Source organism: Sphaeramia orbicularis, unplaced genomic scaffold (genome assembly GCF_902148855.1).
Source record: "Sphaeramia orbicularis unplaced genomic scaffold, fSphaOr1.1, whole genome shotgun sequence".
In the NCBI taxonomy this organism is placed as follows: Eukaryota; Metazoa; Chordata; class Actinopteri; order Kurtiformes; family Apogonidae; genus Sphaeramia; species Sphaeramia orbicularis.
The window spans coordinates 276095-291585 of NW_021941582.1; the positions used below are offsets into that span (position 1 = coordinate 276095).

General features: G+C 42.5%; 1 protein-coding gene across 1 annotated transcript in view; it reads right to left on the reverse strand.

Moving 5' to 3' along the window:
- The window catches only part of fam184aa (family with sequence similarity 184 member Aa), an 84640-nt gene that overhangs the window by 64792 nt on the left and 4357 nt on the right, over nt 1-15491 (reverse strand). Inside the window, exon 2 of the mRNA XM_030130002.1 lies at nt 1336-1413. Within this exon, the coding sequence (XP_029985862.1) occupies nt 1336-1413 (78 nt within the window). The remainder of the gene's footprint in view (nt 1-1335; nt 1414-15491) is intronic.

Genomic DNA, 15491 nt, shown 5'->3' on the forward strand with positions numbered 1-15491 from the left:
ACAAAACAAACAACAGTTTACACACAAACAACAGTTTACACACAAAACAAACAACAGTTTACACACAAAACAACAGTTTACACACAAACAAACAACAGTTTACACACAAACAAACAACAGTTTACACACAAACAAGCAACAGTTTACACACAAACAACAGTTTACACACAAACAAACAACAGTTTACACACAAAACAAACAACAGTTTACACACAAACAACAGTTTACACACAAACAACAGTTTACACACAAAACAAACAACAGTTTACACACAAACAACAGTTTACACACAAAACAAACAACAGTTTAAACACAAACAACAGTTTACACACAAAACAAACAACAGTTTACACACAAACAACAGTTTACACACAAACAACAGTTTACACACAAAACAAACAACAGTTTACATACAAACAACAGTTTACACACAAAACAAACAACAGTTTACACACAAACAACAGTTTACACACAAAACAAACTACAGTTTACACACAAACAACAGTTTACACACAAAACAAACAACAGTTTACATACAAACAACAGTTTACACACAAAACAAATAACAGTTTACACACAAACAACAGTTTACACACAAAACAAACTACAGTTTACACACAAACAACAATTTACACAAACAGTTTACACAAAAAACAACAGTTTACACACAAACAACAGTTTACATACAAACAACAGTTTACACACAAAACAAACAGTTTACACACAAACAACAGTTTACACACAAAACAAACAACAGTTTACACACAAAACAACAGTTTACACACAAACAAACAACAGTTTACACACAAACAAACAACAGTTTACACACAAACAAGCAACAGTTTACACACAAACAACAGTTTACAGACAAACAAACAACAGTTTACACACAAAACAAACAACAGTTTACACACAAACAACAGTTTACACACAAACAACAGTTTACACACAAAACAAACAACAGTTTACACACAAACAAACAACAGTTTACACACAAACAAACAACAGTTTACACACAAACGGGGGAAGAGTTGCTTTTGCTTTGTTTGTTTCTTTGTTTGATTTTCCCTTTGTTTATGTGTTGTTGTTTTTCTGTCCACATTGTCTTGTTAACCATCACTAATAAATCTTATCGCTGCCCCAGGTCATTACATCCGCCCACCAGCTCCGTCCTCAGCTGCCCCCCCCATGAGTGAACAGGCTCATATGAGGACGTGTCAGTTCGACCAAACCAGCCTTTCATCAACTCCATGGACGCTCCGCTCAGCTCACCCACCCCCTCCCCCCGGACGCTCAAACGCCCACCCCCCCTCCCCCCAAACCCCTCCCCCGTACCTCATCTTCATGCGCTTCTTTCAGGGACTCTATTTCCTCCTCGTGTTCGTCGTTCTTGGTGTTGAGAGCGTAAATCACCTGAAGGAGGAAGAGAAGAAGACAGAATGAGGACGAGAAGGAAAGAAGGTTCGATAGAAGATCAATAATAACACAGAAGCAGGAAGTTCGCATTTGTATTCACAGTGCGAAAAACCAATACGAAAAACACCGGAAGAGGAGGGAGGGAGAGAGAGAGAGAGAGAGAGAGAGAGAGAGAGAGAGAGAGAGAAACAGCTGCTGTTTAGAAAAATCCAACTGCCTTTACATGTGGAGGTGTTTACAACACAGTAAACAAACAAACAGAAAAACAAACAGACAAACAAACAAAAACAAACAAACAAAAGCAAACAGACAAAAAAAACAGACAGAAAAACAGATAAACAAACGGACAAACAAACATACAGTATAAACAAAAAACAGACAAACAAACAAACAGACAGAAAAACAAACTAACAGAAAAACAAACAGACAGACAAACAGACAAATAAACAAACAGACAAACAAACAAACAGAGAGACAGACAAACAAACAGACAAACAGACAAACAAAAAGACAAACAAACATACAGACAAACAAACAGACAAACAAACAAACAGACAAACAAACAAACAGACAAACAAACAAACAGACAAACAGACAAACAAACAGACAAACAAACAAACAGACAAACAAACAGACAAACAGCCAGACAGACATGTTAAGTTACATTACGTTGCATTACGTTATGTTGCATTATGTTACAATGCATTACATTGCGTTTCATTACGTTGTGTTGCATTGTTATGTTGCATTAAGTTATGTAGCATTATGCTGCATTACATTGTTACATTTCATTACGCTATGTTGCATTATGTTACACTGCATTAGGTTACAATGCATTACATTGTGTTGCATTATGTTGCATTGCATTACATTGCGTTGCATTACGTTGCGTTGCATTACGTTGCGTTGCATTATGTTACGTTGCATTATGTTACGTTGCATTAGTTTACAATGCATTACGTTGTGTTGCATTACACTGTGTTGCATTATGTTGCGTTGCATTATGTTGCATTGCATTACATTACATTGCAATACGCTGCATTCCGTTGTGTCGGGTTAGTGTAAAGTGTGTTGTTGGTGTGTTGTTGTGCACAGTGGTGGGTTTGTTCATATTCTGTCTAACGTGTTCTACGATAAATGCAGAATTCCGTTTTATTCAGAGGAAACAAACGCTGCGATACTGTGAAGGTCCTGAAGCGGGTCCTGCCTGCTTCAGGACCCGCTTCAGGACCCACTTGGACCCACTTCAGTCCAGTCCCTGAACAGACCAGTAAAACCCCTCTCCATATACAGTTGCATCATCAGCATACACCATCCCGCTGACGGTGCGTTTCTGTCACTCTGAACGCTTCTGAAGAGCGTTTCATCAACTTTCACACTCCCAGTGTAGTCTAGTCAGACAACACCAGAGGATGAACGCTGCATAAAACATGTTTACTGTCAAAGTCCACACATGGGATTGAAGGCAACTGCAGGAAGAAGCAACAAAGCAACTATATTCAACAGGGAAATGAGCTGAAAACACTGGCTTTAGCTACGGCGCTGTGTTAGCAACACATCGGAAAAATAAAAACACCGTCACTACGAGAAGAAAGAATATTTAGAGAAAAAAAACACAAAATTATGAGAATATTCATTTTAACTCTTCATGGTGTAAACAGTTTGTATTAACACTTGGAGGCGTGAAGAGTTCTTATTAACTCTTGGTGGTATAATTGGTTCATATTAACTCTTCATGGTGTAAACAGTTCATATTAACTCTTCAAGGTTCATATTAACTCTTCATGGTGTAAATGGTTCATATTAACTCTTGGTGGTTCATATTAACTCTTCATGGTGTAAATGGTTCGTGTTAACTCTTCATGGTGTAAATGGTTCATATTAACTCTTCATGGTTCATATTAACTCTTCATGGTGTAAATGGTTCATATTAACTCTTCATGGTTCATATTAACTCTTCATGGTGTAATCGGTTCATATTAACTCTTCATGGTGTAAATGGTTCATATTAACTCTTCATAGTTCATATTACCTCTTCGTGGTGTAATCGGTTCATATTAACTCTTCATGGTGTAAATGGTTCATATTAACTCTTCATAGTTCATATTAACTCTTCGTGGTGTAATCGGTTCATATTAACTCTTGGTGGTTCATTTGAACTCTTCTTGGTGTAATTGGGGTTTGACTGGACACCTTCTTGACCTGAACCCATACAAACGTCGGTGTGCGTCTTTGCCGATGACAGTCCGTTATTCGGAGTCTTTTCCTGCTGTCTCTACTGGTGCAGTGTCAGTCTGTGATTCCTGGAGTCAGTGTTTGGTGGAAATGTTCCTTCAATTATACATGATTATTTTAATGACGCTGCCGCTGCCGCTGCTGCAGTGCTTTCCTCCTCCTCTGCTTTCATCTCTGCTTGTCTCCCTGGGCTCTCATCCTCTTATCTCTTTTTTTTTTTCTTCATCTCCTCCTCTCTCTCTCTCATCTCTCTCTCTGCTTTTGTCTCTGCATCTCCCAGGAATAAAAGATACCTCACAGTCCTATTTGTGTCGGAGCTCATAAATAATGGGCAGTTTTTCCTCGGAAAAGGATTCTGCTGCAAAGGAAATTCTGCCAAAAAAAACGACCGATGACGACACAATAACGACTGAACAATGCACCGGACAGTTAACACCGTTATATAAACGCATCAGTCCACGTTTCGGATCATTTTTCGTGTTATACAGACAAAAAAATGGAACGTGTTTTCAGTTTCTTTATGTGTTTTCTGATTTATTCACAGCTCAAATGATACAATGATCAAAGGAAATGCGATAAATACGAGTCACTTCTCTGCTTTTTTTGTGATTTTACAACACAATCTTTATTAATAAATATTATTAATAAAAAATTAAAAAGGCAATATATTTTTCATTTCCCTACCTAATCGCTAACCCTAAGCCTAACCCTAACCCCGAACCCTAACACCTAATCGCGCTACCTACTAATCACTACCTGCTACCCCTAACCCCTAATCTTGCAGGCCGCCATCCCTAACCCCAAAGCTAACCCTAACTGCTAAATGTGCTAACTGCTAATCACACTAATCGCTAATTCCACTAACCCTAATCGCACTAGCCACTAATTGCTAACACTAAACCTAACCCAAACTCCAAACCCTAACACTTAATCGCACTAGCTGCTAATCGCTAACCCTAACTCCAAATCTTGCAGGCCGCTAACTCTAAAGCTAACCCTAACTGCTAATCATGCTGACCACTAATCACACTAATCGCTAATTGCACTAACCCTAGCCCTAATCCCTAATTGCATTAGCTGCTAATCTCTAACCCTAAACCTAACCCCATAAATAATGGGCAGTTTTTCCTCGGAAAAGGCTTCTGCTGCAAAGGAAATTCTGCCAAAAAACTAACGATGACGATACGATAATGACTGAACAGTATCAATGCACCGGACGGAGTTAATGCCGTCACATCCATGCATCAGTCCACGTTTTGGATCGTTTTTCGCGTTCTACAGATAGAAAACGGAACGTGTTTTCAGTTTCTTTCTTTACGTGTACATGTTTTCTGATTTATTCGCAGCTCAAATGATACATGATTGAAGGATATGCGATAAATATGAGTCACTGTTCTGTGGTTTTTTGTGATTGGATAACACAATCTTTATTAATACATATTAATACAAATGAAAAAGGCAATTTATTTTTCATTTCCCTACCTGCTAATCGTGCTAGCTGCTAATCACACTAATTGTTAATTGCACTAACCCTAACCCTGACCCTAATTGCGCTACCTGGTAATCGCTAACCCAAAACCTAACCCCGAACCCTAACACCTAATCATGCTAGCTGCTAATTACACAAATTGCTAATTGCACTAACACAAACCCTAATTGCACTAGCTGCTAATCACTAAAACTAAACCCAGTCCCTAACACCTAATCATGCTAGCTGCTAATTGCTCACTGCTAACCCTAACCCCTATTTTTGCTGGCTGCTAACCTTAACCCTAAAGCTAACCCTAAGCGCTAATCGTGCTTGGTGCTAATCAAATTAATCGCTAATTGCACTAACTTTAATCCCTACTTGCACTAGCTGCTAATTGCTAACCCTTACCCCAAACCCTAACACCTAATCCCGCTGGCTGCTAATCGCTAACTGCTGACCTAACCCCTAATCTTGTAGGCTGCTAACCCTAACTCTAAAGCAAGACCTAACCACTAATCATGCTAGCCATTAATCACACTAATTGCTAATTGCACTAACCCTAATCCCTAATTGCACTAGCTGCTAATTGCTAACCGCTAACCCTAACCCCTAATTCAGACGTGCTCTGAACAGAGCCTTGGCCTCCTTCTGCACATGTGCAGATGAATCCCAGCTTGTTCCTGGATCAGAGCACAAACAAATCAAACACAGTCGACCAAAAACCAGACTGAGCTGAACCAGACCGAGCTGAACCAGACCGAGCTGAACCAGACCGAGCTGAACCAGACTGAACTGAACCAGACTGAACTGAACCAGACTGAGCTGAACCAGACCGAGCTGAACCAGACTGAACTGAACCAGACTGACCTGAACCAGATTGAACTGAACCAGACTGAGCTGAACCAGATTGAGCTGAACCAGACTGAACTGAACCAGACTGAGCTGAACCAGACTGAACTGAACCAGACTGAACTGAACCAGACTGAGCTGAACCAGACTGAGCTGAACCAGATTGAGCTGAACCAGACTGAACTGAACCAGACTGAGCTGAACCAGATTGAGCTGAACCAGACTGAACTGAACCAGATTGAACTGAACCAGACCGAGCTGAACCAGACCGAACTGAACCAGACCGAACTGAACCAGACTGATCTGAACCAGACTGAACTGAACCAGACTGAACTGAACCAGACTGAGCTGAACCAGACCGAGCTGAACCAGACTGAACTGAACCAGACTGAGCTGAACCAGATTGAGCTGAACCAGACTGAACTGAACCAGACTGACCTGAAACCAGATTGAACTGAACCAGACCGAAACTGAACCAGACTGAGCTGAACCAGACCGAACTGAACCAGACTGAACTGAACCAGACTGAGCTGAACCAGACCGAACTGAACCAGACTGAGCTGAACCAGACCGAGCTGAACCAGACTGATCTGAACCAGACTGAACTGAACCAGACTGAGCTGAACCAGATTGAGCTGAACCAGACTGAACTGAACCAGACTGACCTGAACCAGACTGAACTGAACCAGACCGAACTGAACCAGACTGAGCTGAACCAGACCGAACTGAACCAGACTGAACTGAACCAGACTGAGCTGAACCAGACCGAACTGAACCAGACTGAGCTGAACCAGATTGAGCTGAACCAGATTGAGCTGAACCAGACTGAGCTGAACCAGATTGAGCTGAACCAGACTGAACTGAACCAGACTGAGCTGAACCAGACTGAACTGAACCAGACTGAGCTGAACCAGACTGAGCTGAACCAGATTGAGCTGAACCAGACTGAACTGAACCAGACTGAGCTGAACCAGACTGAGCTGAACCAGACTGAACTGAACCAGACCGAGCTGAACCAGACCGAACTGAACCAGACCGAACTGAACCAGACCGAGCTGAACCAGACTGAACTGAACCAGATTGAACTGAACCAGACCGAGCTGAACCAGACTGAACTGAACCAGACTGAGCTGAACCAGACTGATCTGAACCAGACCGAGCTGAACCAGACTGATCTGAACCAGACTGAACTGAACCAGACTGAGCTGAACCAGACCGAGCTGAACCAGACTGATCTGAACCAGACTGAACTGAACCAGACTGAGCTGAACCAGATTGAGCTGAACCAGACTGAACTGAACCAGACTGACCTGAACCAGATTGAACTGAACCAGACCGAACTGAACCAGACTGAGCTGAACCAGACCGAACTGAACCAGACCTGAACTGAACCAGACTGAGCTGAACCAGACCGAACTGACCAGGACTGAGCTGAACCAGATTGAGCTGAACCAGACTGAGCTGAACCAGATTGAGCTGAACCAGACTGAACTGAACCCAGACGGAGCTGAACCAGACTGAACTGAACCAGACTGAGCTGAACCAGACTGAGCTGAACCAGATTGAGCTGAACAGACTGACTGAACCAGACTGAGCTGAACCAGACTGAGCTGAACCAGACTGAACTGAACCAGATTGAACTGAACCAGACCGAGCTGAAACCAGACCCGAACTGAACCAGACCGAACTGAACCAGACCGAGCTGAACCAGACTGAACTGAACCAGATTGAACTGAACCAGACCGAGCTGAACCAGACTGAACTGAACCAGACTGAGCTGAACCAGACTGAGCTGAACCAGACTGAACTGAACCAGACTGAGCTGAACCAGACTGAGCTGAACCAGACTGAACTGAACCAGATTGAACTGAACCAGACCGAGCTGAACCAGACCGAACTGAACCAGACCGAACTGAACCAGACCGAGCTGAACCAGACTGAACTGAACCAGACTGAGCTGAACCAGACTGAGCTGAACCAGACTGAACTGAACCAGACTGAGCTGAACCAGACCGAGCTGAACCAGACTGAACTGAACCAGACTGAGCTGAACCAGAACCGAACTGAACCAGACCGAACTGAACCAGACTGGAACTGAACCAGACTGAGCTGAACCAGACTTAACTGAACCAGGACCGAGCGAACCAGACTGACCTGAACCAGACCGAGCTGAACCAGACCGAACTGAACCAGACCGAAGCGAACCAGACCGAGCCGACCAGACCGAGCTGAACCAGACTGAACTGAACCAGACTGAACTGAACCAGACTTAACTGACCCAGACTGAGCTGAACCAGACTGAACTGAACCAGACTGAACTGAACCAGACTGAAGCTGAACCAGAGTTGAGCTGAACCAGACTGAACTGAACCCAGAACTGAACTGAACCAGACTGAGCTGAACCAGACTTAACTGAACCAGACTGAGCTGAACCAGACTGAACTGAACCAGACTGAGCGACCAGACTGAACTGAACCAGACTGAACTGAACCAGACTGAGCTGAACCAGACTGAGCTGAACCAGACTTAACTGAACCAGACTGAGCTGAACCAGACTGAACTGAACCAGACTGAGCTGAACCAGACTGAGCTGAACCAGACTGAACTGAACCAGACTGAACTGAAACCAGACTGAGCTGAAACCAGACTGAACTGAACCAGACTGAACTGAACCAGACTGAGCTGAACCAGACTTAACTGAACCAGACTGAGCTGAACCAGACTGAAACTGAACCAGACTGAAACTGAACCAGACTGAGCTGAACCAGACTGAACTGAACCAGACTGAACTGAACCAGACTGAACTGACCAGACTGAACTGAATCAGACTGAGCTGAACCAGACTGAACTGAACCAGACTGAACTGAACCAGACTGAGCTGAACCAGACTGAACTGAACCAGACTGAACTGAACCAGACTTAACTGAACCAGACCGAGCTGAACCAGAACTGACCTGAACCAGACCGAACTGAACCAGACCGAACTGAACCAGACCGAGCCGAACCAGACCGAGCCGAACCAGACCGAACTGAACCCAGACCGAACTGAACCAGACCAGAGCCGAACCAGACCGAGCTGAACCAGACCGAACTGAACCAGACTGAACTGAACCAGACTTAACTGAACCAGACTGAGCTGAACCAGACTGAACTGAACCAGACTGAGCTGAACCAGACTGAGCTGAACCAGACTGAACTGAACCAGACTGAACTGAAGCAGACTGAGCTGAACCCAGACTGAACTGAAACCAGACTGAACTGAACCAGACTGAGCTGAACCAGACTGAGCTGAACCAGACTGAACTGAACCAGACTGAACTGAACCAGACTGAGCTGAACCAGACTGAGCTGAACCAGACTGAACCGAACCAGACTGAGCTGAACCAGACTGAACTGAAGCAGACTGACCTGAACCAGACTGAACTGAACCAGAGTTGAGCTGAACCAGACTGAACTGAACCAGACTGAACTGAAGCAGACTTAACTGAAGCAGACTGAGCTGAACCAGACTGAACTGAACCAGACTGAACTGAACCAGACTGAGCTGAACCAGACTGAGCTGAACCAGACTGAACTGAACCAGACTGAACTGAACCAGACTGAGCTGAACCAGACGAACTGAACCAGACTGAACTGAACCAGACTGAGCTGAACCAGACTGAGCTGAACCAGACTGAGCTGAACCAGACTGAACTGAACCAGACTGAGCTGAACCAGACTGAACTGAACCAGACTGAACTGAACCAGACTCAGACCCAAACCTGTTTCTCACCTGTAGTTCTAATGGAACTAGAACAGGACGTCCTTTAACTGTAGTTCATCAGACATGATGGACCTTTCCTGCACAGATACCAGACTGTACCCAGCTGCTGTACTACCTGAACCACAGGTGGGTGATTAAAACAGGTGGGTCTGATTAATTAATCAGTGTCACAACAAGAAGGAGCAGACAGACACACCTGGATCAAACCCGAGTGTCCAACTGAGGTTTTGCACAAACGTCACATGATCACATGGTTTTCTGTTTACGACGCCATTTTGGTGGGTAAGCTTCCCTTGGATCATACAGGCTGTTCAAGGATGGACCTGCTAAACTCCTGTTAAAGGATGGACCTGCTAAACTCCTGTTAGAGGATAGACCTGCTAAACTCCTGTTAAAGGATGGACCTGCTAAACTCCTGTTAAAGGATGGACCTGCTAAACTCCTGTTAGAGGATAGACCTGCTAAACTCCTGTTAGAGGATGGACCTGCTAAACTCCTGTTAAAGGATGGACCTGCTAAACTCCTGTTAGAGGATAGACCTGCTAAACTCCTGTTAAAGGATGGACCTGCTAAACTCCTGTTAAAGGATGGACCTGCTAAACTCCTGTTAAAGGATGGACCTGCTAAACTCCTGTTAGAGGATAGACCTGCTAAACTCCTGTTAGAGGATAGACCTGCTAAACTCCTGTTAAAGGATGGACCTGCTAAACTCCTGTTAGAGGATAGACCTGCTAAACTCCTGTTAAAGGATGGACCTGCTAAACCACTGTTAAAGGATGGACCTGCTAAACTCCTGTTAAAAGATGGACCTGCTAAACTCCTGTTAAAGGATGGACCTGCTAAACTCCTTTTAAGGATGGACCTGCTAAACTCCTTTTAAGGATGGACCTGCTAAACTCCTGTTCAAGGATGGACCTGCTAAACTCCTGTTAAAGGATGGACCTGCTAAAACTCCTTGTAAGGATGGAACCTGCTAAACTCCTTTTAAGGATGGACCTGCTAAACTCCTGTTAAAAGGATGGACCTGCTAAACTCCTTTAAGGACGGACCTGCTAAACTCCTGTTAAAGGATGGACCTGCTAAACTCCTGTTAAAGGATGGACCTACTAAACTCCTGTTAAAGGATGGACCTGCTAAACTCCTTTTAAGGATGGACCTGCTAAACTCCTGTTAAAGGATGGACCTGCTAAACTCCTGTTAAAGGATGGACCTGCTAAACTCCCTTTTAAGGACGGACCTGCTAAACTCCTGTTAGAGGATGGACCTGCTAAACTCCTGTTAAAGGCTGGACCTGCTAACTCCTGTGTGCCGTTTATTCCTTCTCTTTCACCAGTATCAGTTCTGCGTACAGACCGCTGGGTTCCCACTGGTGGCAGCGCTGGTTCTGTTCTGCCCACCGTCTGTTTAGAGTTATTACCGCAGTTAGCCTAGCTTCTCAGTATAGTTAGCCTAGCTTCTCAGTAAAGTTAGCCTAGCTTCTCAGTATAGTTAGCCTAGCTTCTCAGTATAGTTAGCCTAGCTCCTCAGTACAGTTAGCCTAGCTTCTCATACAGTTAGCCTAGCTTCTCAGTATAGTTAGCCTAGCTCCTCAGTACAGTTAGCCTAGCTTCTCAGTACAGTTAGCCTAGCTTCTCAGTATAGTTAGCCTAACTCCTCAGTACAGTTAGCCCTAGCTTCTCAGTACAGTTAGCTTGCGTGCCTGTAGCCTTAGCGGTGTGTAAACCAGAACAGTCCTCATGTGGGTCCGGTGCTGCAGACCCTTTAAACCTCCAGGAGGACTTCCCCTGGACCATCACCTACAGACACAGTGGTTGTGGATCTACCTGCTCCCTTTGAGTTTCCTCAGCTGGGTGAGGCAGATGGAAGTGGGCGGAGCTATGGCGGGCGACACCGCTGAGTTCAGCTGGAGCTGGTGACAATACTGCCCCCCCGTCTGTGCCGGTCTGCTGTAACTATGGGACAGCCTCCCACATGAGGTCCAGTCACATGATGAAGGTGGGAGGGGCTTTAGGACACAGACAGTTGATGGAGCGTTTCCAGTGAACATGTGGGCTGGTTCACACAGTTCAGAGCCTGCAGTGTGTACGGCTGATGGGAGCCGGCTGGAGCTGGGAACACTGGTTTGACCTCCAGTCACTGTTGTTAGTGAACATTAAACTCATGTGTGGAGCCTTTATCACAGCAGACAGACTCACAAAGAACAGAACACACAAACACCAGTCCACAGAAAAACACCAGATAAAACAACAGTTCAGACTTTGTGGGTCCACATAGTGTGCCGACCAGTATGGAGGTGAAACAACAGTCACATGACCAGTGACATCAGCTGACAGTCCTGAAAAATGAAAAGAACTAAAACTGATCACATGACCACATTCATCATTCATACATACATCAAACTGTCTCTCTCTCTCTCTCTCTCTCTCTCTCCTCATCTCATGCTAACTCCATCCTGTCTCTGCCATCAGTAAACCTCCACCTGTTTCTACTCTTTTTTTTTCCCTGTCTTCCTCCTCCTCCTCCTGACAGAACTGATTCAAAGCCGTGCATTTGGATCCTAAATATCACAAATATACTAAATATCATAAATAAATATCCTAAATATCCTAAATATCAAAAATATACTAATATCCTAAATATACTAAATATACTAAATATCATAAATATTATAAATAAATAACTAAATATACTAAATATCATAAATATTATAAATTACTAAATATACTAAATATCATAAATATTATAAATAAATATACTAAATATACTAAATATCATAAATATTATAAATAAATATACTAAATATACTAAATATCATAAATATTATAAATAAATATACTAAATATACTAAATATCATAAATATTATAAATAAATATACTAAATATCCTAAATATCTTAAATGCAGCTCAGGTTTCTTTTGAACAGACTTTAGTGTCATCTGTTAACAGAACAGCTACAGGATGAACGAACCACAAAAACATGATTAACTCATCGACACACAGCGCTTACACACACAAAAAAAAAACGTAAAAAATTATATCAGCGCGGAATTAAAATATTACCGACACTAACAATGACACAAAACGTCGCACAAACACAGTAAATATGGATGATCTGACTCTGGATCAGTATAATTATGTCGGAAATGAATCGCTTAAATCAACAAAAACAATATATTTGAGGATTTTCCACAGAATTAAGACACAACCTGAGGTGAGTAAGTCACACATGTGTACGAGAACGAGCACAAAATAGTATTATATATGATGTAAGAAAGGAGGGGTTCCATCCTGTCATGTGGGTCTGAGGTTTAGGAGATAGGATCCAAACCAGCCTGAGTCTAAACACAGTCTAAACTCAGTCTAAACAGAGTCTAAACACAGTCTAAACACAGTCTAAACACAGTCTAAACTCAGTCTAAACTCAGTCTAAACACAGTCTAAACACAGTCTAACTCAGTCTAAACGCAGTCCTAAACACAGTCTAAACTCAGTCTAAACTCAGTCCTAAACACAGTCTAAACTCAGTCTAAACACAGTCTAAACACAGTCTAAACTCAGTCCTAAACACAGTCTAAACTCAGTCTAAACACAGTCTAAACCAGTCTAAACTCAGTCTAAACACAGTCTAAACTCAGTCTAAACTCAGTCTAAACACAGTCTAACACAGTCTAAACACAGTCTAAACTCAGTCTAAACACAGTCTAAACTCAGTCTAAACACAGTCTAAACACAGTCTAAACTCAGTCTAAACACAGTCTAAACACAGTCTAAACTCAGTCTAAACACAGTCTAAACTCAGTCTAAACACAGTCTAAACACAGTCTAAACTCAGTCTAAACACAGTCTAAACTCAGTCTAAACTCAGTCTAAACACAGTCTAAACACAGTCTAAACACAGTCTAAACTCAGTCTAAACACAGTCTAAACTCAGTCTAAACACAGTCTAAACTCAGTCTAAACACAGTCTAAACACAGTCTAAACTCAGTCTAAACTCAGTCTAAACACAGTCTAAACACAGTCTAAACACAGTCTAACTCAGTCTAAACACAGTCTAAACTCAGTCTAAACTCAGTCTAAACACACGTCTAAACACAGTCTAAACTCAGTCTAACACAGTCTAAACTCAGTCTAAACACAGTCTAAACACAGTCCTAAAACTCAGTCTAAACACAGTCTAAACACAGTCTAAAACTCAGTCTAAACACAGTCTAAACACAGTATAAACTCAGATCTAAACACAGTCTAAACTCAGTCTAACACAGTCTAAACTCAGTCTAAACTCAGTCTAAACTCAGTCTGAACCAGCAGTGTGAAGCAGGTTTAGGACTGTTTTTATGGTCTGTCAGGGTTCATAGGAGCGGGTGGGTCCAGTTTGAACCTGCAGGAGGCTCTGGATGAATCACACTGTGCTGCTTTGACCTCTAAAATACAGTAATTCTGCTTTAAACAAACACTTTCTGCAAAACATTTAACATTTAGGTTGTGATGAAAAGCAACACGACATCAGAAAGTCAGGGAGGGTTAGGGTTTAGGGTTTAGGGTTAGGGTTTAGGGTTAAGGTTTAGGGTTTAGGGTTTAGGGTTTAGGGTTAAGGTTTAGGGTTTAGGGTTAAGGTTTAGGGTTTAGGGTTTAGGGTTTAGGGTTAAGGTTTAGGGTTTAGGGTTAAGGTTTAGGGTTTAGGGTTAAGGTTTAGGGTTAAGGTTTAGGGTTTAGGGTTAAGGTTTAGGGTTTAGGGTTAAGGTTTAGGGTTTAGGGTTTAGGGTTAAGGTTTAGGGTTAAGGTTTAGGGTTTAGGGTTAAGGTTTAGGGTTTAGGGTTTAGGGTTAAGGTTTAGGGTTTAGGGTTAAGGTTTAGGGTTAAGGTTTAGGGTTTGGGGTTAGGGTTAAGGTTTAGGGTTTAGGGTTAAGGTTTAGGGTTAAGGTTTAGGGTTTAGGGTTTAGGGTTAAGGTTTAGGGTTTAGGGTTAAGGTTTAGGGTTAAAGCAACATTAAAAGCACGTCAGGATATTAAACAAAGAACGTACAACCTGTCTTTCAACAGTTAGGCCCGCCCACTGCACACTGTGAATTATGGGTAATTCAGTGAATCCTCTGCTTTAAAAAAGACACTGAATCTGTTTTTGGTTTTGTGTGGAAGTTGAATAAAACGGAAGACGATTAAGACCACTAGGAACAAAACATGTTTTTAAAAAGGTCAAATTATTTATTTAGTTATTTATTTATTTATTTATTTTTTATTTATTGTTTATTATTTTATTATTATATTATTATTATTATTATTATTATTAGTATGAGAAAGCACATGTTTTGGTAGAGTGGTTGAATAAAGGTGAGTGCATCCATATATGTTTTTTCTTCCTTGGAGTAGTGGGGGGGGTGAGCCCAGAGGCAGAAAACACCACCTACAGCTACGCCTACAACAAACAACAAATAATAAACAACAAACACAACTGATGAGAAACAGATCTACACTGTGAGCAAACAGAGTTAGGAGGACTTTAAGGGTTAAAGGTGACGTTTGGGTCTGTAAGGTTAAAGGTGGAACGTTTGGGTCTTTAAGGGTTAAAGGTGGATTTTTGGTCTGTAAGGGGTTAAGGTGGGAGGTTGGGTCTTTAAGGGTTAAAGGTGGACGTTTGGGTCTGTAAGGGTTAAAGGTGGACGTTTGGGTCTTTAAAGGGTTAAAGGTGGACGTTTGGGTCTGTAAGGGTTACGTTTGGGTCTGTAAGGGTTAAAGTGGACGTTTGGGTCTTTAAGGGTTA